The sequence below is a fragment of the Sus scrofa genome, chromosome 6 (assembly GCF_000003025.6).
Source record: "Sus scrofa isolate TJ Tabasco breed Duroc chromosome 6, Sscrofa11.1, whole genome shotgun sequence".
Classification (NCBI taxonomy): domain Eukaryota; kingdom Metazoa; phylum Chordata; class Mammalia; order Artiodactyla; family Suidae; genus Sus; species Sus scrofa.
In genome coordinates, this window is record NC_010448.4 from 30,019,012 (window position 1) to 30,046,681 (window position 27,670).

Here is a 27,670-nt window from a genome sequence, read left to right on the forward strand (position 1 = left end):
TACACATCACAGTCGCAAAGTGGGAACCACCTAAAGATCCACTAACCTGTGAATGAATAAACAAAACATGATATATTCATACAATGGGGTACCATTTGGCAATAGGAAAAGTATTCATTACTGATACATGCTATGACATAGATGGACCTCAGCAACTTATGCTAAATGAGACAAACCAGACACGAGACCATATATTGCATGATTCCATCATATAAAATGTCAAAAAAAGAAAAAAGAAAATCTATATGGACAGAAGGTCTCTACTCTACTCTTTATTCTAGACCAGAGGACTAGTCTGGAGTATAGGACTAGTTTTTAACAAGGAGGACTCAGCACTCTCCAGGATTCTACACTCTACATGAATGCTTCATTCTTCACTTGCATTGAGTTTCCTTCTTGTGCCCAAGTATTTTGATGATATATATGAATTTAATGTAATCTTTTTTTTTTTTTTTTTGGTCTTGTTCTACAACTTTTAAAGACACACTTACTCACCCTTATCCTTACTCTGACATACTGTCTAGTTTTCAAAAGTATTCCGGCAACCTATCAGGTATGTTGCTCCTCCAAGAGGGGCTGGAGGCTTAAGCAGGCCTAGAATAACACAGAAGGACACACAAGCCTCTCTGTCAAGTGGGGCTTTCACCTAACTGCAGTGTGATCTGGACCAGACCTTACTTATTTATTGATGAGAATGTCATGTTGGATGGAATCAAAAGCCTTTCCAGAGTCCATATAGATAATATCTATCTCTTTCTCTTTATCATCTTGGACTGTCACTCTGTCATAGGAGGAAATTAAATTGGTCAGACACAATTTGCTCTTTACAAAGCCCTGTTCTTTACTTCCTTATGCCCTTGCAGGAGGCCAGTAATTGCTCACGTGCCCCAATAAAAAAAATTAAGCTTGAATTGATGTGGTCTCCTTTTTGTTTCCTCTAAGTTTCGCTGAGGTAGACTAGCAATGAGAAGCCAAAAAGAAAGCATATAATTCTCATGCTTCAGCGGATATCTCTAGTGTAACAACACTCAGGGAGGGAAAATATTATGATGGAATACAGGAGGGAGTTAACTCAACCTGAGACCTGAAGAGGAAAATGGTTAAAGATAGAGGACCAGCGAACTTCCAGGGTGACTTGCACAGCGGAACAGAAATGCTCATCTAGCCCACTCAGAAAGTTACACAGACTTCTGCCGAGGATGTCGTAGGAGCTCTGGAGTAGATGTCATATACCAACTCCTGATTAACTGAGATAGGAATCAAGAGGCGTTCTTTCCACACGAGCTTTGAAATCCCATAGTACATATCAAAGCTGAACTGGAAATGTAAAGGACAGAACAGACCTCACTGTTTGTTGCAACTCTGTCGCTGTCACTGTATTGTGAGAGAAGCCATAGACAGTATGGTAGACAAATGGGAATGGCTGTGTCCCAGTAAAGCTTTATATGCAAACAGGTATCAGCTGGTTCTGGTCCATCAGCTGTTGTTTGCTGACCATCACCTGCTACATGTCCTAAGCCGAAGAAAACAAAGCATGCTGGTAAAGTTTAAGGACTGAAGGATTGCAGTGAGGGCTAAAAGGACCATTGTTCTTGATCTAATTTAAAAGAGATCTTTCTTTCTTTAGGGCCGCACCCGTGGCACATGGAGGTTCCCAGGCAAGGGGTCAGATCGGAGGTGCTGCTGCCAGCTTACACCACAGCCATGGCAATTCAGAATCTGAGCCATGTCTGCAACCTACATTGCAGCTCATGGCAAACGCCAGATCCTTAACCCACTGAGTGAGGCCGGGAATCGAACCTGCATCCTCATGGATCCTAGTCAGGTTCATAACCTGCTAAGCCACAATGGGAACTTCTGAACCTTTTTTCTCACCAAATCTACTTCTTGTTGACATCCTCCCCAGTCCTAACTAGCAGTATATCGCTCACCTTCACGGAGGAGAGAGACTGGCAGGAACTCTTTTTACCAAAACCATGATGCACACAACAGACCACAGGCTAACGTCATTTAAATAGATGGGTTACTATTTCCATTCTGTAAAAAAAATGTGAAAACTGTCATGATTTTTCCCATTTCGGCCTTCTAACTGGTACTTAGTTCTTCTTCTATGTGCTTTGTTTAAATATTAGACAGGAAGGGTGTGTGTACACCTCAGCACTTTGACAATCCAGCGTCTTTGGCTACTATCAACTTCTGCAGATCTTTTATTACTGTTTCGCATTGTGGGGAATGAATGCGTTTCTTTATCCCAAGTTCTTCCTGTCTGCCCTGTTCTTGGCATTAGTTCAAGTGTAAAATCATGAAGGCCAATAGTAACAAGCACCCCTGCTTGCCCTTTCCTGCCAGAGAAGGGAGGATGCTGCATTATGTAGATTTTCTGCGCATGCTGAGAATTCCGACAGGGCACTTATGTGCCTTAAGTGACTGGAAATAAAGAGAAATCTTTCTGAGTGGAATGGACTAACTTTTTTATTCAGTCGTACCTGTTGTACTGACAGTATAGGACCAGATGTTCCACAAAGTCAAAAATATTTACTCTCTGTTTTTTTGCTGAAAAAGTCTGCTGACCCCTGTAGGACAGCTGTGTCATCAGTGAATATAGATACTGCTACAGAGATGTGTGTCAGATAGGACACAAGCTAAATGTATCAAGAAGTGAAGGGAGGACAAGATATGACTTGCCACTTGTAAGAGGTAAGAAGCAGATAACATGGTAGGTTGTCAAGCCAGCAACAAAGATGAAGGCTTTGTCTCTAATCTGTATAAGATACTGTTGGCAGGGGAGCATGCAGCTCTGCCTGGTGACACAGCGCTGAAGAATGAAATGAAGTGATGCCGCACAGACATTGCAAGATGTTGTTTTAACTAAAAATGACTGTGTTATAACTGTTTCTATTTAGCCAGTGCGGCTTCAGTCCTGTTAAGTGTATTTAAATCCCTTCAAGAGTGCTAGCAAAAAAATCTCGTATTGAAAACTGAATTATGAATATGAAAAATGTTGAGACACTGTTTTAAACTAGTGTCTCAGCTCTCAGCTCTAACTCATCTGGGCTTTTGGCTAATCCCAATTAACCTCTGACTCAGTCGATTCAGTGTACATTTAGGAAAATGAAGCTGAATGAGGAGTTCCTGCTGTGGCTCAGTGGTAACGAACCTGACTAGTATCCAATCCATAAGGATGTGGGTTCAATACTCGGCTTTGCTCAGTGGATTAAAGGATCTGGCGTTGCTGTGAGCTGTGGTGTAGGTTGCAGACATGGCTCGGATCCTGCATGGCTGTGGCTGTGGCTGCAGCTACAGCTCTGATTCGACCCCTAGCCTAGGAACTTCCATATGCCGTGGGTGCAGCCCTAAAAAGACAAAAAAAAAGAAAAGAAAAGAAGCTGAATGAAACCTAGACTGAAGAAGGTCTTTTATTCTAAGAGATCAGATCTATCCCAAGGAAATTATCACAAACTAGTGAACGATGCCATGCTCCATGGATCATGAATGCCACATTTCTACTGGACCTTTAAATTATCTGCCATCAAATATTCAACATCAAACAGAACATGTCAGACTGTCAGATAAGACTGAATAGACAGTGTGTGTGTGTATTTTTTTTTTTTTAAGGAAAAACAGGCTAAAACCATTATGAAGTTTCTGTAGACCAGCCAAGAACGTATGCGGGAAGAAAGAGTAGGAAATGTGGAGAGGATATTCAGGGCTCTCCCCTTCCCCAAAATATCAACCACTACTGCACCAGACTTGGGGAGAGGTTGAGAGCAGAAGGGGAAAAGGCAGATGAAGGGGGAAAGGCACATGGGAGGAGGAGCCCCTGCCCTGCAAAACTTTACAGCTACCGAAAGAGTAAGAAAACACCCCACCCTCTCTCTTTCCCACCCTTCTTCCTCTTCCCCCTCTCACTAAGCCTTGAGTTGAGCAAGATAAGCTACTTGGAGAGGAATAAACTATGATGTCACTGAACTCTTGTCTTTCCCACAGAACCTTCCCCAGCTGAGTCCCTCAGAAGTGGCGAAGTGCACAGGGCGTGGCAACCATGGCATAATTCAGCTTCTCAAAACAAAGCAAATCTTCACAGGCGCAGACATGCAGGCACGATAAAAACAGAGAAGGAAAGCCAGAAGGAAGGGAAGGAGAAAAGAAAGATCACATGCATTGCTCATTAATTCTCCAGATTATTTTCTCTACCTTCCAGTATGCTGGAGAACAAAACTGTTTCAAAGATCAACTCATGGCCTCTCTCTAAAGCAGAGTCTATGTACCATACAAAGAAGTGACAAAAACTCACAGTTATAACTGATATGTGAGCTGATGGAAGCAGTCCGTGAGGAGTGTGATTGACCACACTGGCCACAAAGGCACACCGGTCTCCTCACTGGGTTCTCTAGCTCGCAGAGAGTCAGCCTAGCTAAGTAGGGGTTATTTGAATCCTCGGTTCACACTCCTTTCCCCAGTCCCAAATCTTCCCATACTTCCCAGTAATAGAGAAACAAAGGGGCCCTTGGCAGGTATCACCCATCATTGAAAGACAATTCTTGAGTTCCCGTCATGGCCTGGCAGTTATCGAACCCAACTGGTATCCATGAGGACGTGGGCTCGATCCCTGGCCTCGCTCAGTGGGTTAAGGATCCAGCATTAGCATGAGCTGTGGCGTAGGCTGCAGACGTGGCTCGGATCTGGCTTTGCTGTGGCTGTGGTGTAGGCCAGCAGCTTCAGCTCCGATTCGACCCCTGGCCTGGGAACCTCCATATGCTGCAGGCGTGGTCCTAAAAAGACAATTCTGTCACTGCTGTTATGACATTCGGAGGACAGGGAAACCTCTCTAGAGATTATTATTATTTTCATTGTATTCTATTCTATTGTCTTTTTAGGGCCGCCCCCATGGGGCCGAATTGGAGCTGTAGCTGCCAGCCTACACCAGAGCCACAGCAACTGAGCCACATCTGCAACCTACACCACAGCTCACGGTAACGCCAGATCCTTAACCCACAGAGCAAGGCCAGGGATAGAACCCTTCATGGATACTAGTCTGGTTCGTTACTACTGAGCCACAATGGGAACTCCCTCTAGAGATTATTTTTAATCTTGACTAAAATTCCTGATGAGCATAAAGTCCATGATGTGCTCTGAATCTTCTTCTTGGTCCTCGTTTCAGATCCCTCCCCTTTTCCCCATCTCTTGTCCTTATTTGTATGTTCCTGCCATATTCCTCCTGTCACCAACTCACATTTATAGAAACTATATTTAAAATTGTGCACATGGTTTCCAGAGCCATACTGGAAGATGCCACACACCCCACAGAAATACCAGTAACAGTACAAGGGACAAGTGCCTCTACTTACGCAACCTGCACTATTACATCCGATAATTTACTTCTCCTTTTCCCTAAATCTTCACTACCCTTTACAGTCACAAAACTGCAGTGACGCATGATCACTGCATGGACAAGGAAAAATGATGTGTGTGCTGCAGCAGGCCCAGAAGAGAGGCTTGGGCACCCCATACGGAAGAAGGGTGCTAACCTGAATCACGTGAAAGAATAGTTTCTCTAAGACATCACAGAAGAAATCACTAGGAACATTAGTGGGCTCCAGGTAAGAAGGAAAAAAAAAAGCTTTGTTCTGGTTTTTGTCATCAAGCTATAATTTCTTTGCAAAACATCTTTTACCAGTGGTTGATAGAGAATTGGGACTTCCAGCACCAGCCAGGATGGAATGAGCCAGTTTAGCCTATCTTTCCGTCTCACTGCAATTAGAAACTCTAATTGAAATACAAAAAGCACTACCACTACCTCTGAACAAAATACCACAGCAGGAGGAACTTGAAAAACAACTAGATAGGCAGTGCAATCACAGAGGCCTGAAGGCAGCGGGATAGCATTATTAAACTGTTGAAAGGGAAGAGCTCTATGCAGAATTCTATGCTCTATACGTTCAACCAAAATATCCCCCAGGAATGAAAGCAAAATAAAAAGACTGGCTTGGGTCGTTGCTATGGCATGGATGCTATCCCTGGACTGGGAACTTCCACAAGCCATAGTCATGGCCAAAAAAAAAAAAAAAAAAAGTCACAATCAAGTGAAATCCCAAATGAAAGGAAAACCTACATTTACACAAAACCTATACATGACTGCTTAGAACAGTTATATTCATAATTTCCCCAAGTCAGAAACAAACCAAATGTTCTTCAACTGGGGAATGGACACACCAAAGAATGGAACATCCACACAAAGAAATACCAGTCAGCAATAAAAGGCAACAAATTATTGATACATGCAACCACATGGCATTTCAGATGTATTATGCTGTGTGAAAGGAGTCGGGTTCAAAAGGATATACTGTATGATTCCCTTTATATGGTATCTGGAAAAATGAAAGCTATGGGGATCACGTGATCACCAAGGGTTATGGGTGAGGGAAAGGCTTGACTATAAAAGGAGACCGACAAGCCATTTTTTTTGCAATTGTTGTATATCTTGAATGTGGTGGTAGTTACATGCCTCCATGCATTTGTTAGAACTCATAAAACTGTAATCACAAAAGTGAACTTTACTGTCAATTTTATATATTAAAAAACAAAATGGAAAAGGGAGAACTTGAAATCTTGATGCAGTTTTCCTAGGGAAACTTTTTGACAATTCAATTACCCAACTCCCTGTACTTACATATCTGTAAGCAGAAAACTGAATCTCCAATATAAGGACAAATAGTCAAGCTTTAATTGAAAACTTTGGGGGTTTTTGTTTTTTTTTTTTTTTGGAAAACTTCATCATAAATAAAATCTATTTGGTTTTCAGATGTTTTGGGTGTAGTCCAAAAACTTTCCGAATAGAATAGTTTCAGAATAGATGTGGGAGCCGAGCCGCATCTTGACCTACACCACAGCTCCCAGCAATGCGGGATCCTTAACCCCCTGAGCAAGGCCAAGGGTCAAACCTGCATCCTCATGGATACTAGTCAGATTCTTTAACTGCTGAGCCATGACAGGAACTCCTATATAGACATTTTTAATGCCTTATTACAAACATGGTTATATGGACGATAACCTTTTAGCGATATTTATTTCTGACTTGGTGTTTAAAATAAATAGACACTGTCATAGCTGTTGCCACACAAATACACAATTATTATTAAGTCACTGCTACTGCTATTACTAGCAAGGGGAAAAAACAAAATCATGCAAACGAAGCATGGGCTCAGTCTTGCTTCTTCTAAGCAAGTTACCTAGCAAGTTGTTCTAATGCCTGCCATACTGGTTTATACTCTGTGGGGACTCGCAAAATAAAAATATTGGCATGTTAAAGATTAAACTTACCCTGTCAAAGAGCGCAAAAAGTTGTCTCAAGACATCTGAAACAGGCAACTTCAAATACTCTGCAAATTCTTCAATTCCAATTCTTCCTCCCTTGGAGGAACTTGCAATAGCAGCGTATTCATCCAAATGCTTACGAATCCCATCCCAATCTAACCTAAACACAGAGTTATAAAGACCCATGATTAGCTCTTTACAATCACACGGACATTTGTGAGCACCGTTTTATTCACTTGTCTGAGGGAAAATATATATATATTTTTTTGCTCTTTAGAGCTGCACTCACGGCACATGGAAGTTCCCAGGCTGGGGAGCTAATGGGAGCTATAGCCGCCGCCAGCCTACACCACAGCCACAGCAATGTGGGATCCGAGCCATGTCTGCAACCTATACCACAGCTCATGGCAACGCCAGATCCTTAACCCACTGAGCGAGGCCAAGGATCGAACCCTAAACCTCATGGTTACTAGTCTGATTCGTTTCTGCTGCACCATAATGGGGACTCTGGGGAGAAATATTTTAAATGTTACCTTTGAAAAGGAGAATACAATGAATTTTTTTTTGGCTCCACCTGCAGCATATGGAAGTTCTCTGACCAGGATTGAATTTGAGCCATAGCTGTGACCAATACCACAGCTGCAGCCATGCCAGATCCTTAACCTACTGTGCCGGGCTGGGGATCAAACTTGCACCTTAACAGCAACCCAAACCACCATAGAAACAATACTTGTGGTGTCGGAAACTCCTTACAATGACTATTTTAAAGCACATATCGAACATGGATACAGGCTTATAATTTTTTAAATGATATTAGCATAACTGTAATTATCCTCAATATCTAAGGAAAAGAAAAGCAACTGAGAAGAGGAATGTGGTAGACTAATAAGTGACTCATGAGAAAAAAATAAGAAATCACATTTTAATGTAAATACTACTTAGTAAGTCAATAGTGTTTATTGCGTTGTTTAAAAAAAATACAGTGTTTGGAGTTCCTGCTGGCATTGTGAGTTAAGAATCCGACTGCAGTGGCTTGGGTTGCTGTGGAGGTTTGGGTTCAATCCCTGGCCCAGTGCAGTGGGTTGAGGGATACGGAGCCGATGCAGCTGTGGTGTAGGTGTGACTCGGATTCAATCCCTGGCCTGAGAACTTACATATGCAGTGTGTGCAGCCACAAACAAAAAAACAAACCCAATCCTTGCTCTCAAGGAGTTTTCCAGCTGAAACTGAACTCATAGTTCACAAAATATTGTGATGGGGGATTCTTAGACTATATATACTTCCTCCAATATTAGTTTTAAAACACTGGAAAATAGGAGTTCCCATCATGGCTCAGTGGAAATGAATCTGACTAGTATACATGAGAATGAAGGTTCAATCCCTGGCCTTAATCAGTGGGTTAGGGATCCCACATTTCTGTGAGCTGTGGTGTAGGTTGCAGACGCGGCTCAGATCCCTCGTTGCTGTGGCTGTGGTGTAGGCCGGTAGCCACAGCTCTGATTTGACCCCTAGCCTGGGAAGCTCTGTATGCCGCAGGTGTGACTCTTAAAAAAAAGACAAACTGGAAAATATACTGTAGTTTATACCATATCCTATCTCTGTCTTATAGAATTAAAGAGGTGACAGCACACATATCCAGTTTCTAATTAAAATGTTCAAATCTTTAAGAATATTTAAAATTATAAGATCCAAATATTGTTATCTAGAAGATATAAATAATATTTTCTATATCAGTTATCAAAATCGTATTTTTTAGTATTGAACTTTAATACAGGAACCAGTTCTGCAGCTCCCTCTTAGGAAGGAGGCCAAGGCCTATTGACCTAATCAATTCTGCAGATCCCCGACAGAAATGAACTGTAATCAGTGAGGGATGTGGGAGTTACACTTCCTACCAGAAAGTTCGAAGGGAATGTTCTAGTCAGTTTAAACTAGATCATAAAATCACATTCAGGGATGGTCAGAATCACTGCTCTACAGGTCAATTCCTGCTTCGCCTGAGAAGTCTGACCACCTCATGGCAGCATATCTAATTAGGCCATGCTTCTTGTAAGAAGGTAGCAGGCCTGACCTCCTATCCGAGCCAATTCTGAGCCGGGGGTGGGGTGGGGGTGCGGGCGGGGGCAGGTCTGTGCTGACCCACATTCGCTATCTCCCATTTTCCTCCTGTGACCAACACACATATTTTTTTTTTTTTTTTTTTTTGTCTTTTGCTACTTCTTGGCCGCTCCGCGCATAAGTCCACTATCGAATCGAGCTGGAGCACCGGCTACGCCAGAGCACAGCAACGGGATCGAGCCGCTGCACCTACACACAGCTACGCAAGCGGATCGTAACACTGACAAGCAGGACGAACCCAACCTCATGTTCTAGTCGATCGTAACACTGCCACGACAAACCATACACACATATTTCTGAGTGGACTATTCTTGAAAAAACAAAACTAGATCAACTACATGGGAGATACATTCACACCCCTGGCTTTGTTAATAAACGCCAAGTAGGTTCCAGCGCTGGGCATTAATGAAACCAGAAAAAATAAACATTCAGGATCTCTTTTGGACACCTGTATGAAAGTATAGTGATTTTAAAATACGCTTACTTCAGTTTCCGGCTGATTTTGGTAAATTCCACCAACCCAGCTTCCATAGGCAATGTTAGCTGTCCCGCTGAAATCATTAATCTGCAGTCTTCATATGTGTGATCTGTCACTGGAATTCCCAGAGCTCTGAAAGTATTAAAAAGCAAACAAATCCAAAAGTTTAAAAAAAGTAATGATTTTTCATTAGGCCTGAGATGGTCAGCAAATGGGAAAGTATTTACTGCTTTTCGAATCAGTAGACATGTTTCTCTATTGCGCAAGTTAATCTCCTTATGTCTACGTGGCCTGAGTTAATTTCCTTATGTCTATGTGCTTCTGTTAGCTGGTCATTATTGTTCTGCGTTTTAACTACAGTGACAGTACCAGTTGACTTCAGTCCATGGAAAATGCTGAGAAGACTCAGGCTCAAGTCGTAAGGAGTCTTTTACCAGCTGTGGACTTCGGGTGTGTAATCTAAGCCTCACTCTTCCCATCTGCACAGAGTAAGTACTTCCTCCACTCAACTACTATAAGGGCCAACTAAGAACGCCTGTGGAGGTGCTTCTTATAAACAGATAAATGCCAGCTGTGCACATTATAAGTGAACAGTCTACCCAAATAGCTAGCCGTCTGTGCTCTTTCCTCTTTTACGATTGAAGATCACCTTCTCCCTACAGAGCAACCCTCAAAAAATACTGAAGGAAACTGGTAATAAGCTCCTATTTCCTCCAAAGACTAACCACCTTCCATCCTCAAAGAGCACAACTCCCACTACCTCCCGCCTGCTCCATGATTGAGCAATAGTGAGCCAGATTTGGAAAAAATGTATATTAACAAAAATGTGAAAAGACACTGAGTGACAAGAAGAAAGGCTGTGCGGTACATAAAATAATTTCCTGCAGATCCTTCTTTCCGAAATTTTCATTCACACACTTTCAGTGACAATCACAAAAGGATGTCATCAACCGTTATTTGCTTTTGTGGAATCATGGCTAAGAACATTACATTTTCTTTTTTTTTCTTCTTTTTTTGGCCTTTTTGCCTTTTCTAGGGCCGCTCCCATGGCATCTGGAGGTTCCCAGGCTAGGGGTCCAAGCCCAGGCTAGGGGTCCAATCAGAGCTGTAGCCACCGGCCTACGCCAGAGCCATAGCAACACAGGATCTGAGCCGCATCTGTGACCTACAACAGCTCACGGCAACGCTGGATCCTTAACCCACTGAGCAAGGCCAGGGATCGAACCCGAAACCTCATGGTTCCTAGTCAGATTCATTAACCATGGAGCCACGATGGGAACTCCAGAACATTACATTTTCAATGAATGTAGTATGAAGAAAAAATTTTTTCCTACCTCCAACTAGGTTGTTTTTGATTAATAGCCATTTTGGTATAAGAACATAGAATGAAAATAAAAATGAAAAACATTTTAGGAATCATAACAGCAAATAGTAGCATGTAATAGTTAGGAGCTTGGGCTTTGGGAACAGGAAATGTGGATTTGAGTCCCAGCCCAGAGACCCTCACTACCTGCCATGATCTCGAACAAACCAACCTTGCCTTCAGAGCCTCAGCCTCCCCACCTGCCTCAGAGCTGCTGTGATGACATTAGAGGATATAAAGACGTGTAGTACTTGGTAGCACCACTAACTTACACTGACTTTGTTCTTTACCATTTTTCTTTCTTTCTTTTTTTCTTTTTACAGCTGCACCTGTGGCACATGGAAGGTCTTGGGCTAAGGGTCACATCGGAGCTGTGGCTGCCAGCCTACATCACAGCCACAGCAACGCGGGATCTGAGTCACATCTGTGACCTACACCAGAGCTTGTGGCAACGCCAGATCCTTAACCCACTTACTGAGGATTGAACCCACGTCCTCACGGACACAATGTCAGGTTCTAAGGTCAGGGTTCAAAACAAATTTTGTAGCTGGTCTAGAAACCCGATAAATCAAGCACATGCAGGGAGCCCTAGTTTAAAAACTTTTTTGGCTAAACACACTGGGAACTCCTCTTTACCCTTTTCAAATGCTTTTATCTATACTTTCCTACTTGACTCTTGTAATAACCAAAGCCATGAGAAATGCTAGGAAAGGATTAGACGTCTCACTTTACACATGAGGAAAGGAGACTTTAGAAGGGGCTTGTCCAAGATTGTATGATTAACTGAGGTTTTTCTTACTTCTTATCCAAGGCCTTTCTCCCCCATGCCTCCAAATCTGGAAAAAGGCTGGCTAAACAAATCCTCCTCTGTTTTAAGGCTCATTTTGGAAAGTCAAAATATCTGATATAAGTTCTTTCATTTCCTAGTACTTACCTTCATTCTAACTTTTTTTTTTTTGTCTTTTTAGGGCCACAACCGTGGCATATGGGGGTTCCCAAGCTAGGGGTTGAGTGGGAGCTGTAGCTGCCGGCCTAGGCCACAGCCGCAGCATCATAGGATCCCAGCCACGCCTGCGACCTCCATCACAGCTCATGGCAATGCCAAATCCTTAACCCACTGAGCGAGGCCAGGGATCAAACCTGCATCCTCATGGATGCTAGTTAGATTCGTTAACCACTGAGCTACAACAGGGACTCCTCCATCCTGACTTTTGAACATAGATTGATATGAAAACATAAGGGAAAGGGGGAAGAAAACAATATCAAAGCAAATTTTGTAGCTGGTCTAGAAACCTGATAAATCAAGTCCCTGCAGGGACACCTAGTTAAAAAACTTTCTTGGCTAAACATTTAAACATTTATTCTTTTTTGAAAATAAAATTATTCTCCCAGGAAATATCACTATATATATTAGTATATAATATACATGTTATACACATTAATATATATAATCTTGCTTATGATGCTAAAGTCAGCTATGACACTAAATTAAAAGTTCTCATTGCATTTTTTTTTTTTTTGTCTTCCATGTGCTGTGGGCCGCACCCACAGCACATGGAAGTTCCCAGGCTAGGGGTTGAACAGAGCTGCAGCAGCCGGCCTACACCACAGCCACAGCAACACGGTTTCCAAGCTCTGCGACCTACACCACAGCTCACAGCAACACCGGATCTCATTGAAAGAGGCCAGGGATTGAACCTGCATCCCCATAGATACCAGTTAGGTTCGTTAACTGCTGAGCCATGATGGGAACTCCCTCTCATTGCATTTTTACTAAGCAAATGACCACTGCTGGCTTATTAGCACTAAACCTACGGCTGGGAATGACTGAGGGAGGTGGTGCACAGCTTGAGGGCTCTGAAGTCACCCATGGTGGGAGAGGATACCACGCTCTTTCATTACAGGAGGAGAGGTGATTTATCTAATCAGAATATTGGCCAGTTAAAACTCCCATAAGTGCAGGAAAATACCTGCCTTCTGTCTTTTGCAGTTGCTAAATCTTAAATTCATTGCCATCTCTTAATGAGGGTGACTTTCCCCCTTTTCTGTGTTTATTGCATTTCCTAGCAGACTTTGGTGCTATAATCACTTAATGCCTTTGAAACACCTGGTCTTGGTGGCTACACGGAAGCTGAGGGGATGAAGCTGGGTCACCGCAGGAACCACAAGACTAGCTTTTGCTTTGTCTGCCGGGACAGGCCAGCTTGGGAGAATCCACCCTTTGGAAGCCACTGGCTGGTTTCTTCTGGTTCTGTGCCCTCCCCGCTCCCCTTCTGGCAAAGGCACATCTCCATTAGTTTGGGGCTACATCTGGGAAAATATTTATAGATTGTTTTACTGACCACGTTCCTGGGTACATTATTTTTCCTTACCAGAATGAGTTGGGGAATGAAACTCTCAGAAAGAAAAAAACAAACAAAAAAACCTTCATAAAGATGTTAAATGCCAATAATTTAAAAGTTGTTTGCTGAGTATAGTCACATATAGATACTTACTCTGCCATTAAATTCCGGACTCGATTGGCAAAAAGGATGGGGTCACTTCTCTCTTCGTCATTTGGTACTTGAACAGGCATAAACTGAAAGACAAACGTACCTTTCCATTACAATCGTGAATCCTAAGATAAAGTAATTTATAAGCTATCTGTCATTATATGAAATCCCCTGCTCTTCTAGGGCACAGGTTAGATGAAAGAATGAAAAGAACACTGTGTGTGGCCTCAGGAGATCTGAATCCAAGCTCTGGGCCTCTCTGCATGTTAACTAGTATGAACTTTAATTTTTCTAATTGTCCCTTCAATTCTAAAAAGAGGGCTATGGGAGTTCCCGTCATGACTCAGCGGAAACAAATATGACTAGCATCCATGAGGACGCAGGTTCGATCCCTGGCCTTGCTCAGTGGGTTAAGGATCCAGTGTTGCCGTGAGCTGAGGTGTAGGTCATAGATGCGGCTTGGATCCTGCGTTGCTGTGGCTGTGGTGTAGGCCGGCAGCTATAGCTCTGATTCGACCCTTAGCCTGGGAACCTCCATATGCTGTGAGTGCGGCCCTAAAAAGACTAAATAAATAAATAAATAAATAGGTGCCTAAGCAATGATGGTTGCGTGGAAATGGGCCATGAGATCTTGGCTCAGTCATTTAATCTTTGTGAACCCTGATTCCTTATGACTAGAATTGGAAGGATTACTGAAATAATGCCTGTAAAGCACCTAGCATGCTGCCTAGTTCATAGTTTTAATTCTGTAAACAGTATCTACCAGAAAGATTGTGTTTATCCTCAGAAAGTCAAGATCAAGCATAAGCTCTCCTGTAAAACATCTAATGACAATGAAGTCCTGTCCCAGAGGAGCCCTCCATGCAATGGAGTAGAAATGTGTGACTCGGAGCTAAGTCCACAGATAAGGGTACCATCCACCACACCTACTGTGTGCTGGGTACCGTCCGTAAGGGGCTCTAAGCGATGAACTCTTCCACAATTCCTTGAGGCAAATTCTACCCTTTCTTTTGACAGGTAAAGAAAGTTGCTCCAAGAGGTTAAACAATATAGCTAAGGCCACACACAAGTGGCAGGGACACGATTTGAAAGAAAATCAAAGATCTGTATAAATAACACCACTTTTAGACTCACATCTTTTCAAGTCTTATTAATCCTGTTTAAGAAACCTGCAGGCAATGGTGACTCAAAGATGAAGTTTAAGCAAGGGAGTGAAAAGACCAGGTTCACATGTGTTTTTTTTTTTTTTTTTTTGGTTTGTTTTGTTTTCTGTTATTGTTTTGGTTTTGGCTTTGGTTTTTTGGCTGCACCAATGGCATGAGGAAGTTTCTGGACCAGGACCTGAGCAGGGACCAGCAATGACCTGAGCCACAGATGTGGCAATGCTGGATCCTTAACCCACTGAGCCACCAGGGAACTCCCAAGTTTTTGAGCAGTCACTTCAGTGGGAGAGAGTGGAGAAACCAAAGAGGAAGAGGCTCAGAGAAGCTCTGAGGGAGAAGCCAGGAGGCTACTGAATCCACTGTGAGTAACAGAATGACCAGTAACAGAGGTGGGGGAAGTTCCCATTTTGGCAGAGTGGAAATGAATCTGCCTGTTATCCATGGGGATTCGGGTTCGATCCCTGGCCTTGCTCAGTGGGTCAGTGATCCGGTGTTGCCATGAGCTGTGTGCATAGAAGATGAGGCTCAGATTTCGTGTTGCTGTAGCTGTGGTGTAGGCCGGCAGCTGTAGCTCTGACTCAGCCCCTAGCCTGGGAACTTCCACATGCCACAGGTGCATCCCTAAAAAGCAAGAAAAGAAAAGAAAAGAAACAGAGGGAGGGAAGATGTAGAGGCCAGCACAGACCCAAGTGGCATTTTTAGGATAAAATGGACAGAAATCATAGGATAATGTGCTATATGTTATTTTCCTTCTCATATTTTATTTATTTATTTATTTACTTACTTACTTATTTATCTTTTTAGGGCCACAAATGAAAAAGGTGATCTCTAGGCGCCTTTCCCACCAGGCTTCTAAGTCTAGCTTTTCACTTAGTATCTAGTCATTCTTTAAGATGGAAAAATAAACTCAGCCACCAGAGGTCCCCATGCCACTTATATATCCAGAGCAACAGTCTTTGCAAATAAATATTTCTCAAAGTTCCCTGCAATCGGTTTGTAGTAAAATCTCTTAACAGTTGCTTAGGGTGAAACCCAAAGAAGGAAACAGTATGTTAAAGTCAATATTCACAGAATCGCTAACAAAATAATACAATCAATTAAAGTTTTACACTGTCATATAATTCTTCATTAAAAAAAGAACAAATGGAGTTCCCGTCGTGGCGCAGTGGTTAACGAATCCGACTAGGAACCATGAGGTTGCGGGTTCGGTCCCTGCCCTTGCTCAGTGGGTTAACGATCCGGCGTTGCCGTGAGCTGTGGTGTAGGTTGCAGACGTGGCTCGGATCCCGCGTTGCTGTGGCTCTGGTGTAGGCCGGTGGCTACAGCTCCGATTCAACCCCTAGCCTGGGAATCTCCATATGCCACGGGAGCGGCCCAAGAAATAGCAACAACAACAACAACAAAAAAAAAAAAAAAAGAAAAAGAACAAATGATCACTTAAAGTACACTTGATGCGTGAGTCATAAAAGTACATACTGAAAACCCTAAAAATAAATCGCCGTTACACTGTTAACCAAACACAATACAATGAACTATGCGGTTTGGTTCTTTGTAGTACAGGAAATATTTTCCATAAAAAGATTTTTAATAACTCTCATACTGGCATGGCCTTTTATTCTTGAGGAGAAAAATTCCACTGAGAGATTGAAATAATTAAAAGCCTGGATTTGACACTTATGGGTCTTGGAGGCCCCCATGCCTCCTGAGAAGCCATTCAGTGGAAATTCTAATAAAAAGTCACCCCTCCTTGGATAGGACCTTGCCCTCTGCAGCACATTTCTAGTTTGCACCAAGTCATTCAAGGCTCACCGCACAAACACATCTTGTATTTGGGAAGGAAGATCAGCCAGAGAAAGAGGAACACGATTGCCATTATCTATTACTGACCTCTAAATACCCCAGCGACCCCGGGCCAACGAGTTTTCCTTTCCATGTCTATCTCTTCTCATTATCCCCACGTGATGTCCCAAGGTGGCCCAAGGTGACCTTGCTGCCTCCAAATATAAAATACTTTCTGTGTGTGTTTTGCAGGTTTTCCTTTATTTTTCTAATCTGTGCAGGTGCGCCAAAATATGTGATCCTAATGCTGAGTCTACTCCTTTAATGTCGATGTGATGGGCAAGGAACAAATTCCCATCTTTTTTGGGGGGGGGGTGAAGGAGAAAAAAAAATAGCTTTTATTGCCTTAAAGACTGTGCCCCTCTTTGGGGAAGAATTGCAGAGAGTTTTATAGTTTAAAAGGAGAAAAACAGGGTTCCAAATAAGGATCAGGATTGGGGCAAACACTTCTTTGGGGGAATCTTAATCATTGAAGCTGGAATCAGGAGATCTTGCCATGATCCTGGTGGGGTCTTCTAGGTTATTGGCTGGAATAGTACCTGGTCTCTGGACTTACGGAGGTTCAGGTTCTCATGCCTCCGTGCAGAAGGAATTCGGTGAGAGACCAAGTGATAGGCAAGAAATAGAGTTATTAAGAGAGGATGCTTGTGGGAGTTCCCGTCGTGGCTCAGTGGTTAACGAATCCGACTAGGAACCATGAGGTTGCAGGTTCGATCCCTGGCCTTGCTCCGTGGGTTAAGGATCTGGTGGTGCTGTGGGCTGTGGTGCAGGTTGCAGATGCGGCTCGGATCCTTCGTTGCTGTGTCTCTGATGTAGGCCCTTTGGCTACAGCTCTGATTTGACCCCTAGCCTGGGAACCTCCATAAGCCATGGAAGCGGTCCAAGAAATGGCAAAAAGCCAAAAAAAAAAAAAAAAAAAAAAAAAAAAAGACGAAAGAGAGAGGATGCTTGTGAGAGATGCAAGTGGGCTCTGCTTTGAAAGCCATTTTTGTTTGTGAAGTTATTAAACTAAAGATATATTCTTTTCTTTGCCAGAAAATATCCAAACCAGTCTGAGAACTGGTTGGAGAATGCAGATATTGCAACTGAAAAGAGAGAAAGCAAGCCAAGACAGGGAAAGGAAATGTGGTAACAGTGGTCAGGGCAAAAACATGAGGCATTTGCATACCTCTGTTGTAACGCAGTTTGACCACGGACACGTGTGCTAGACAAAAAAATGTACAGTTCTACTGCATTTCTACATCTTTTGCCAGATCTTGTCTTAGCTGAAGAGGGAAATTTAGAGGAAGGAACAGCATATATGCATAAATAATATCTTCTGAATTTGCAGAGGAGATAGTACGGCTGTTTTCAGTGTGGATTTTCTTGTTCTTTTGTTTGTTTAGAGAAAGAAAACAGAGCTAGCTATATGAGCAGCTATTCAAGAAGGAAGAGCAGGAGTTCTCTTTGTGGCTCAGTGGTTAATGAACCCGACTAGGATCCATGAAGATGCACGTTCGATCCCTAACCTCGATTGGTGGGTCAGGGATCTGGCATGGCCATGAGTTGTGGTGTAGGTTGCAGATGCGGCTTGGATCTGGCGTTGCTGTGGCTGTGGCTGGCAGCTACAGCTCCAATTCGACCCCTAGCCTGGGAACTTCCATATGCCGCAGGTATGGCCTTAAAAGAAGAAAAAAAAGAAGGGAGAGCAGTGCTCAGTCAGAGTACTTAGAAATAATAAGATATTTCTTTCCAACAGAGTTCCCCAAAACATAGTCTATGGAACACTGGTTCTAGGAGGTATCTAGAGAAAAAGGGGTTCAGTGCTCAAACATTTCAAAGGCACAGAGAAGCCTTGAGAAAAGAAATCTGATCGTTTTGTTCACCCTGGTACTTCCTAAACTTATTAGGATACAGATTAGTCTTTTTTCTTTAGAAACACTTAAGTATGTTCCAAGATTTAGTGTTTTCAGGTCACACTGAGAGAGACTGAGCTGGTTTTAAAAGTAGGGAAGTAGGGCATATAATTAACAAACAGGAATTTTCAAGGCAGGCAGACAACCTGCAAGTTTTAAGAAAAAATTCACTGAAGTTAAACTTATTTTGAAATACAATTTCCCCTCCTACATCATTTGGTATTGCTGACAATGTCTAAATGGCTGAACAACCAAGCCATCGAATAAGTAAAACAGGATTCGTCAGTCCTGTCACTTGGAGCCCTGGCCCTGACTCAGGATTTGCATACATATGCAAACTTAAGATTTTCATGACCAAACCCATGGAAGCCATTGGAAAATCCAGGCAAGAGTCTGGAGAACCACTATTCTGACCCTCTCTCTTCAGAGGCTACCCGCGGGTCTATCACCGAAGCCAGCGAGGCTCTGAATGCAGGGGTCCATTATTCCATGTCATTCTTAGAACTAAGCAGAATACTCAGCCTTTGGAGTCTTACATCTGGGCAGAATTTTCAGAACATTTCTAAAGACTCCCCCGCTCCCTCCGCCTGCCACTGTAACTCAAACGGAAAATCTTGTTTCATGATCAACGCTAGGAGTTGCCTCCTGGGTTCTTAGGATATGGATTCCTCAGCTTTCCATGTTCGGACTCTTCCAAAGGTGAGGGTTTCTGACCCTGTGCCTCTTCCACAACCCAGGGCAGCCCCCCTCAGCTTTCACAGAACAGACTGCAAGAAGCTGGGGGCTCCACCAGCGGCGGGAGCTCTGTAAGTCAGGATGTGCTGGCACTTGGCAGCGTCAGCATTTAAAGGGAAAAAAAAGGATAAGAACAGGTGATGCAAATCTGGCCGGCCAGGGTGGTGACAGGTTGGAAAGTCTCGGAAGGGAGGTAATGCGTGTTTCCTAACACAATTCTAAGGGCTTGCTCGGACACACTGGGTTTAAATACACAATTTGCAAAGGAGTGGGGCTTATTTTCAAGGTGGCCGGCTTCGCTCCCAACTTTCCCACGTCTGGGCTCTCTAGACTGAAAGTTCACCATGAAAGGAAAGGTCAGCTCTTAGGTTCCCAGGCTATATTTTGAACTACTTACCTCAACTTCCACCTTTGTGAAAGGCTGGCACCAAGTCAGCACACAAAGCTGAATGCTGAAGAGAAAAAAGAGAAGGCTGGCTTTATGGGGTAAGACTAGTACCACTTAACATTACTCAACAATCCTTTCTTTACACACAAGCAACCCTGGGTCACATTTCGTATGTATTTTGCATTTATAAATGCCACCCAGCAGCTATAACGCTTCTTGGGCTTAGAGAACTATTCTAGACATTCAAAAGTTAAATTGCCGACCGCAATACCACGTATGTATGTGTGAGTCAGAGCTGCAGCTCGGCAGGCAAAACCCCAAATTTGAAGTCTCCTGGACAACTCAGCCTTTTGTCCCTAGAGAAAGTACTCACTTTTTTTTTTTTTTTTTTTTTTTTTTTTTTAGGGCTGCACCCTCGGCGTATGGAAGCTCCCAGCCCAGGGCTCAAATTGGAGCTACAGATGCCAGCGTATGCCACAGCCACAGCAACATGGGATCTGAGCCTCTTCTGCAACCTACACCACAGCTCACTGCAATGCAATGCAAGGCCAGGGATCAAACTGGCATCCTCATGGATACTAGTGGGTTTGCAACCCACTGAGCAGCAACAGGAACTCCACATCTTAAGGTACATCGATATGTTTATAGAAAAGCTCCCAAGTAGAACATTACATTACTAACTTCTTTTCTAATATTAAAAAAAAAAAAAAAATCAGAGTTCCTGCTGTGGTGCAGTGGGTTAGGAACTTGACTGCAGTGGCTTGGGTCATTGCAGAGGTGTGGGTTTGATCCCTGGCCTGGCACAGTGGGATAAAGGGTCTGGTGTTGCTTCAGGCATAGGTTGCAGCTGTGGCTTGGATTCAGTCCCTGGCCTGGGAACTTCCATGTGCTGTGGGTTTGGCCATAAAATTAAAAAATAAGTAAATAAATTTTTTAAAAATTAAAAAAAAATCAGAGGGCCTTTTCTTAAAAGCAGAAATTTTATGGAGTTCCATTGTGGCTCAGTGGGTTGTCACTGCTGGGGCTCTGATTACAACAATGGCTCAGGTTCGATCCCTGGCCTAGAAACCTAGATTAACTCAACCATTCTATTTACCCTGATCTCCCGTCCAGAAATGCCTCCTACTTGACCTTCATATCCACCTGGCCCGCTGCAAAACCAAAAAAAAGTCACAGTGAACCCCAAGTCACTACTCGAGGAGGGCTTAACTTGTAAAGGCCCCAAGGATGGCACACCTCAGGAAATATGATATGTTATAAATAAGTGCTTTTAGGCACTTTGTTTTTGGCTGTACCCAAGGCACGTGGAAGTTCCCAGGCCAGGGACTGAACCCACGTTGCAGTCGTGACCTGTGCCACAGCTGCAACGTTGTGATCCTTAACCCACTGTGACATATGGGAACTTCCACAGGCACTTTTTTTTTTTTAAGATGCTCTTATACTACTCATTTCTCCTAATTTTCCCGTGCATAAAAGCTGAAAACCAAGAGTTCCGAATCAAAAGTGTCAGGAAAAAATGTATTCTAGTCAAGGGAATGAACGGATTTCCTGGAGAGTTGATGATAACATAATGTCTCGCTATCCTTTACGATTCATGTTCCTCGTTTTTGGTGTTGTTTACTTAACTTTACCACCAAGGATTAGCATGACTGGAATACAAACATCTCACATGTGTCAGTGTTTATTAACACATATAATTGGTCCATCAGTTACCTATTCTAATTTAAATGTATTACTTCAAAGCAATTTATATACACAAATAAATGGAGGAAAAAAAAAAGTATGTTGCAGCAAAAAAAAAAAGTATCTTGGGAGTTCCCGTCGGGGCGCAGTGGTTAACAAATCCGACTAGGAACCATGAGGTTGCGGCTTCGGTCCCTGCCCTTGCTCAGTGGGTTAACAATCCGGCGTTGCCGTGAGCTGTGGTGTAGGTTGCATACGCGGCTCGGATCCCGCGTTGCCATGCCTGTGGCGTAGGCCTGTGGCGTAGGCCTGTGGCACAGGCCGGTGGCTACAGCTCCGATTAGACCCCTAGCCTGGGAACCTCCATATGCCATGGGAGCGGCCCAAGAAATAGCAAAAAAAAAAAAAAAGACCAAAAAAAAAGTATCTAAGCTTCAGAAGTTGTTTGTTTGAAGGCAAAGGATTTCATTTAAATATTTCCAAGTGGCTGTCACCTATCCGTCAGCAATGACATCTGAGCTCTGTGTGTAACAGCAGCAAAAGGCATTACCGCCTAAGCCCTGGGAAAGTCCTCAAATCCAAAATGTAAACAGGCTGTATTTTTTTTTTTTTTTTTTTTTTTGAAAATTTGGGGAAGGTTTATTGCTTTTTTTTTTTCCTCTTCTGCAGCCCAAAGCCAGCTGGCTTCCTCGAGGCCAGCATCGAGGGATGCCAGTACTCTACACAGGGGACAGCAGCCCAAATGAGGCACCTATGCAGTTTTTTTTTTGTTGTTTTTTTGGCTGTGCTCACAGCATATGGAAGTTGCTGGGCCAGGGATCGAATGCGTACCACAGCAGCACCCCATGCTGCTGCAGTGACAACTCTGGATCCTTAACCTGCTGCACTGCAAGGGAACTCCCAGGCTCTGGCTTACAGAGGGGAACTAAACAAAAGAGCTTCTTGAGAGAAAGGAAGACTCTGCTCTTTTAAAAAGACCAATTTCACTTCAGCTAGCTTAAGAGTGAAGTTGTATTCCTCTCCTCTCTTAAATGTTTATAGAAATTGCTGATCCCTAGACTTTTACAGTCCAAGAATGGAACCGAAAGTTGGTGAACTATTTCCTCAGCTCGAACCAGACACATCACAGCTATTTTAGGCCATAAGACTATGGCTCTGTAAAATAACAATGAAGACACTAGATAATGCTAAATCTGCAATGGAAATGAAGCTACAAAATTCAAGCTAAGTAGGATACAAATGAGATCACCGGAATGTTTCTTAGGGATTAGTAGATAAGTATTACAGACCTATTAGAACAAGACAGACACCTAGAATTCTGCACATGGGAAACACTGGGGGTTAATGGGCAAGACAGCAATCTCTCTACAGAGACATAACAACTGTAATATTTAAGGATCTGACTAGAAAGCCTTACTTCTACAAAAATAAGGCATAAAAAAAGCCAGAAAAATAGAATAGGGAGTTCCTGTCGTGGCACAGTGGAAATGAATCTGACTAGCATCCATAAGGTCGCGGGTTTGATCCCTGGCCTCACTCAGTGGGTTAAGGATCCGGCATTGCCGTGAGCTGTGGTGTAGTTTGCAGACACGGCTCAGATCTCAAGTGGCTGTGGCTGTGGCTGTGGCGTAGGCCGGCAGCTATAGCTCTGATACGACCCCTAACCTGGGAACATCCATATGCTGAAAGTGCGACCCTAAAAAGCAAAACAAACAAACAAAAAACAGAATGCATTCCTTTTCTTCACTAGAATAAAATTTATATAAACTATTAACAACATAACGGACTCACAATGTATATCCTTGCCATGTCCAAGTCACAGTATCCTATAATAACAGCAGAATTGAAACTGTTAGTTCGAGAAAAAATATCAAATTAAACAAAAAATCTTATTTTGAAATCAGTATTCATATACTCTCTTTCTGAAATAAAAGCACTATGTTGAAAAGTAAAACAACCATATTAATATCATTACCAACAGTCAACTGATCTATAAAGTCTTGGATTATATATCTACATAGCAAAGACCTATCTCCCATATGTAACCACCTATCATTTTATGGAATTAAGTTGTTCTGAGTTTTTTAAAAAGCTATTGTCCATGCCTACTATTTTTCTCCTAATATGAACATATTTGGAAAATTAATTGGCTTACAAAAGCCAGAATACATCAGTTCTTTAAAAGGTGGGGGGAGGTATTTGGGGGAAAAAGATTAAATTAGTGAATTAGTGTAGAGTGAGAGTCTGAATAAATAAGTGCAAACCCATATGCAGAAGCACAATGAGTATGTTGGAGAGATTTTAATGTTTTAAAACTATAATGGCCCAAAGCTGAAAAAGCAGCCACTGACAGAAAGTTGATCAGGAATTCTTAATCTTGGAGTTCCCATCATGGCCCAGTGGTTAATGAATCCAACTAAGAACCATGAGGTTGCGGGTTCGATCCCTGGTCTTGCTCATTGGGTTAAGGATCCAGCGTTGCCGTCAGCTGTGGTGAAGGTCGCAGACGCGGCTCAGATCCCGCATTGCTGTGGCTCTGACGTAGGCTGGCAGCTACAGCTCCGATTCGATCCCTAGCCTGGGAACCTCCATATGCCGAGGGAGCGGCCCTAGAAAAGCCAAAGGAAAAAAAAAATGACATCCTGTCATTTTATGTAAATTCTCCAGTAAAGAATGCTTCTCTCAGAAACAAAACATCCCTCCCTTTGCCAAAAAACTCCACTTCATTTAGGAAAATGATGACAAAAATCAAACCCCAATGGTATTAATACACCTCATTGGAGCAGAAGACTATTTCCTGAACCCACATGGACTTTATACAGGATGTTAGGTTCTTTTCAGATGTTTTCTCATTTAAGTTACTGGCCAAGCATCACACAGCTACTAAGTACTGAGTCAGTAATTAAACACCAAGCAAGCCTCTGACAAATTTATCCTCCTACTTCCATCCTTTTCCACCAGTAATGACCACTGAAATCAAGAGATGTTTCCTTCAAGGCTTAACGAAAATCACAAATTTATGAGTTTTCTCATGTCCACTCTAAGAGACCCTGAACCAGAGGCTTAATTGTATCATCACAGTGACAACAGTGTAGAAGCTAAAATATCTTCCCGCAGATCTGACATTGCCACAGCTGTGGCTTGGATTCGATCCCGGGCATGGGAACATCCATATGCCATGAATGTGGCCAATAAATAAATTAATAAATTGATTAATACATCTTCCTGCAGCTCAGTAATGGCAAAAGTAATATGAAAACTTGGTATCACCCAATATGTGCCTATCTTGCAAATTTTTAAAAATTAAATGTGGCAGGAGAATGAGTCTACCCACATGCTTCCACCATTTATTTATTTATTCAATCAAAAGAGATTCTAGAGAATTTGTGCTCTTTGGGATGTTGAGGTTCTTTCCACAGTAAAATATGCTTACCAGCTTGTTTGGGTATCTGAGGAGAACTGGTTGCACTGGAACTCCTGGAATGAAGGCTCCTATAACCACATATTGAAATATTACAACAGGATCTTTATATGAATACAAGTTTTTAAGTTAAAAATTAATAACAAATGTTATAAATGTACTAAATATTTTAAGACTACACATAAACTATTTGCTGTTGATAAATCCCTAGCATTGATCAAAGAGAGAGATTTTTTGAATTCATAATTATATAAGCAAAATATCAAATGTTATGCCTAAGTCACTTAAAGTATTACTTATATCTCCATTTGTCTTCATTTTCCGAATACCTAGTATTCGACAGGATTAAAATTAAAAAAAGCAAAAATAAAGAGAGGAAAATCTAGATGAAACCAAATGCTTAAACCACGAACTACCACACTTGCTAGAAGTGAGTTCTAAGTTTGGCTTGGATCATTCTACCAGCCAATACAAAAACATTTTAAAGCATTACTAATTAGTATAAAATGATTTATGAAATTACAAATACTATAAAATTGACCACTTCATTTTATATATATATATTTTTTCGTTTGTTTGTTTGTTTTTCTTTTTAGACCCACGCCCATGGCACATGGAAGTTCCCAGGCTAGGGGTCAGATCAGAGCTCTAGCCACAGGCCTACACCACAGCCACAGCAACATGGGATCTGAGCTGCGTCTGTGACCTACACCACAGCTCACGGCAACGCCAGATCCTTAACCCACTGAGCGAGGTCAGAGATCGAACCCGAAACCTCATGGCTCCTAGTTGGATTTGTTTCCGCTGTGCCATGACGGGAATTCTGGGAACTCCTTCATAATATTTTTAACAGGAGTGAACCTTAGAAGGAATTGAAAGCTTTATAACGATAATTGAAATAGGTTTTCTAACTTGATGACACTGGAACCCCAAGTCTCTGAGAGGGTTACCACTGGAGGAACAGAAAAATGTGCCAGTGGTGTCTGCTCAGACAGACAGACAGACATACACACACACACACACACAAAACGAAGAAAGGGATATGATAACAAAAGGGAAAGTAAAGGAGTTCTGTGGATTCACAACATTAAAAATGTTTTATAGGAAAAGAGGAAATGCTCAGAGGAAACTAACAAGTTATTTTATATATTTATTACCAATTATTTGCGAAATCTTCCATTCTATTTTGTTACAATACATAATTTAATTGATCTCACCTGGTTTAAAAGTAATCAAACAGGAGCGATTAGTACAAGTTCCTTCTGGAAAAACTAATATCTTGGGAGAAAAGAAATAGATTTAATATTTCAGTCTTTACATGCTTTCTTACGACTTCACAGTTGCCAGTTTTTACAAAGCAAAAATAAAACAGGCTAACACTTGATTCTCTTCAAAGCTAGAACTGGGTTACTCTTCCTCTAAAAGAAGTGTAGCCTGACCATTAAGATGACTAGAAAATGAATTAAAGCTTTGAAGACAGAATACACACAGTAAATGTTTCTTGATGCTAATGATCTGAATAGGCTTAAATAAGACACAGACCCTTGATTATGGTCAAACTATACATTTTAGGCAATATTAAGTTCTTTCTTCTATTGCTATACATCCTTAACTAAATTGTTTCCTACTTCTTTGTTTCACTTTTCCCATTAAATGATATTCCCTCTTTTTTTTTTTTTTTTTTGTCTTTTGTCCTTTTAGTGCCACACTGGCAGCATATGGAGGTTTCCAGGCTAGGAGTCTAATCGGAGCTGTTGCCACCAGCCTAGGCCAGAGCCACAGCAATGCCAGATCCAAGTCGCGTCTGCGACCCACACCACAGCTCATGGCAACAATTGCTGTCCTTCCGTCCCATCAAAAAGCATTCCGGGGGAAAGAGGTGGTGATATGATGAAGTGTAGAAAAAGTCCTACAGGTGATTCTGACACCCCTCCTGAACTTTTCAGGGCAAGAGTCTTCTAAGCATTAGCTACATATATTCCAGATAATCTAAAGAGCTTAATCACTTTCAAAATGAACGCACCATATTGGTGAGTTAATTGAGCTGATCTTTGAAACGGTAAATAAATTCAGAGGTAGAGAACTGCGTTTTACGACACAAGGTAAAAACTGGTTCAAATAATTTGGAGAATAAAAAGGAATGGATTCTGTGGTGTAACTCATGGGGAAGAGAACTTCTTAATCCTCATTCATTTACTCTGCTTCTACCATGCTAAAAACATCTAGCATCAAGTGTCCCCCCATACTTCTCTGTGGATCCATTTATCGTATACAAGTGTACGATAAATGAACTCTGGATATATTTAAATATACATCTACTGTGTTTTACCTGGGGCCATTCCCCCCTGATGTGGCCCGCCGTATTATTTCACTTATTGTGTTCTTCCGAGAATCCGGATCTACCCGAGACACCAACACTGGTTGCACAGCCCGCAATATTCCTTTAAAACAAAGGAGCAGTCATAGCCAAGTTATCTTTTTGGCTAGAGCTAATACCGGATATGTCATAAAATAAAATTGTATGGAAAACTAAAATGACATCCAATCAAAGAGAACAACTTAAAAAACCTCTAATTCAAAGTTTATTACAGAAATAAATTAGGAGTTTGGGATTAACATATACACAAATAGGTATACTATATATAAAATAGATAACCAAGAAGGACCTACTGTATAGCACAGGGAATTCTACTCAATATTCTCTAATAACCTACATGGGACAAGAATCTGAAAAAGAATGGATATATGTTTGTGTACAGCTGAATCACTCTGCTGTACACG

The 27,670-nt window shown here is 42.1% G+C and overlaps 1 protein-coding gene across 1 annotated transcript in view; it reads right to left on the bottom strand.

Annotated features, from left to right (window-relative positions):
• Positions 1-27,670, bottom strand: part of LPCAT2 (lysophosphatidylcholine acyltransferase 2) — a 57,355-nt gene that overhangs the window by 19,508 nt on the left and 10,177 nt on the right. The window contains exons 4-9 of the mRNA XM_005653254.3: positions 24,902-24,960; positions 23,260-23,294; positions 19,795-19,849; positions 13,769-13,851; positions 9,917-10,042; positions 7,321-7,474 (exon numbers count right to left, since the gene is read on the bottom strand). Coding sequence (XP_005653311.1) covers positions 7,321-7,474; positions 9,917-10,042; positions 13,769-13,851; positions 19,795-19,849; positions 23,260-23,294; positions 24,902-24,960 — 512 coding nt within the window. The remainder of the gene's footprint in view (positions 1-7,320; positions 7,475-9,916; positions 10,043-13,768; positions 13,852-19,794; positions 19,850-23,259; positions 23,295-24,901; positions 24,961-27,670) is intronic.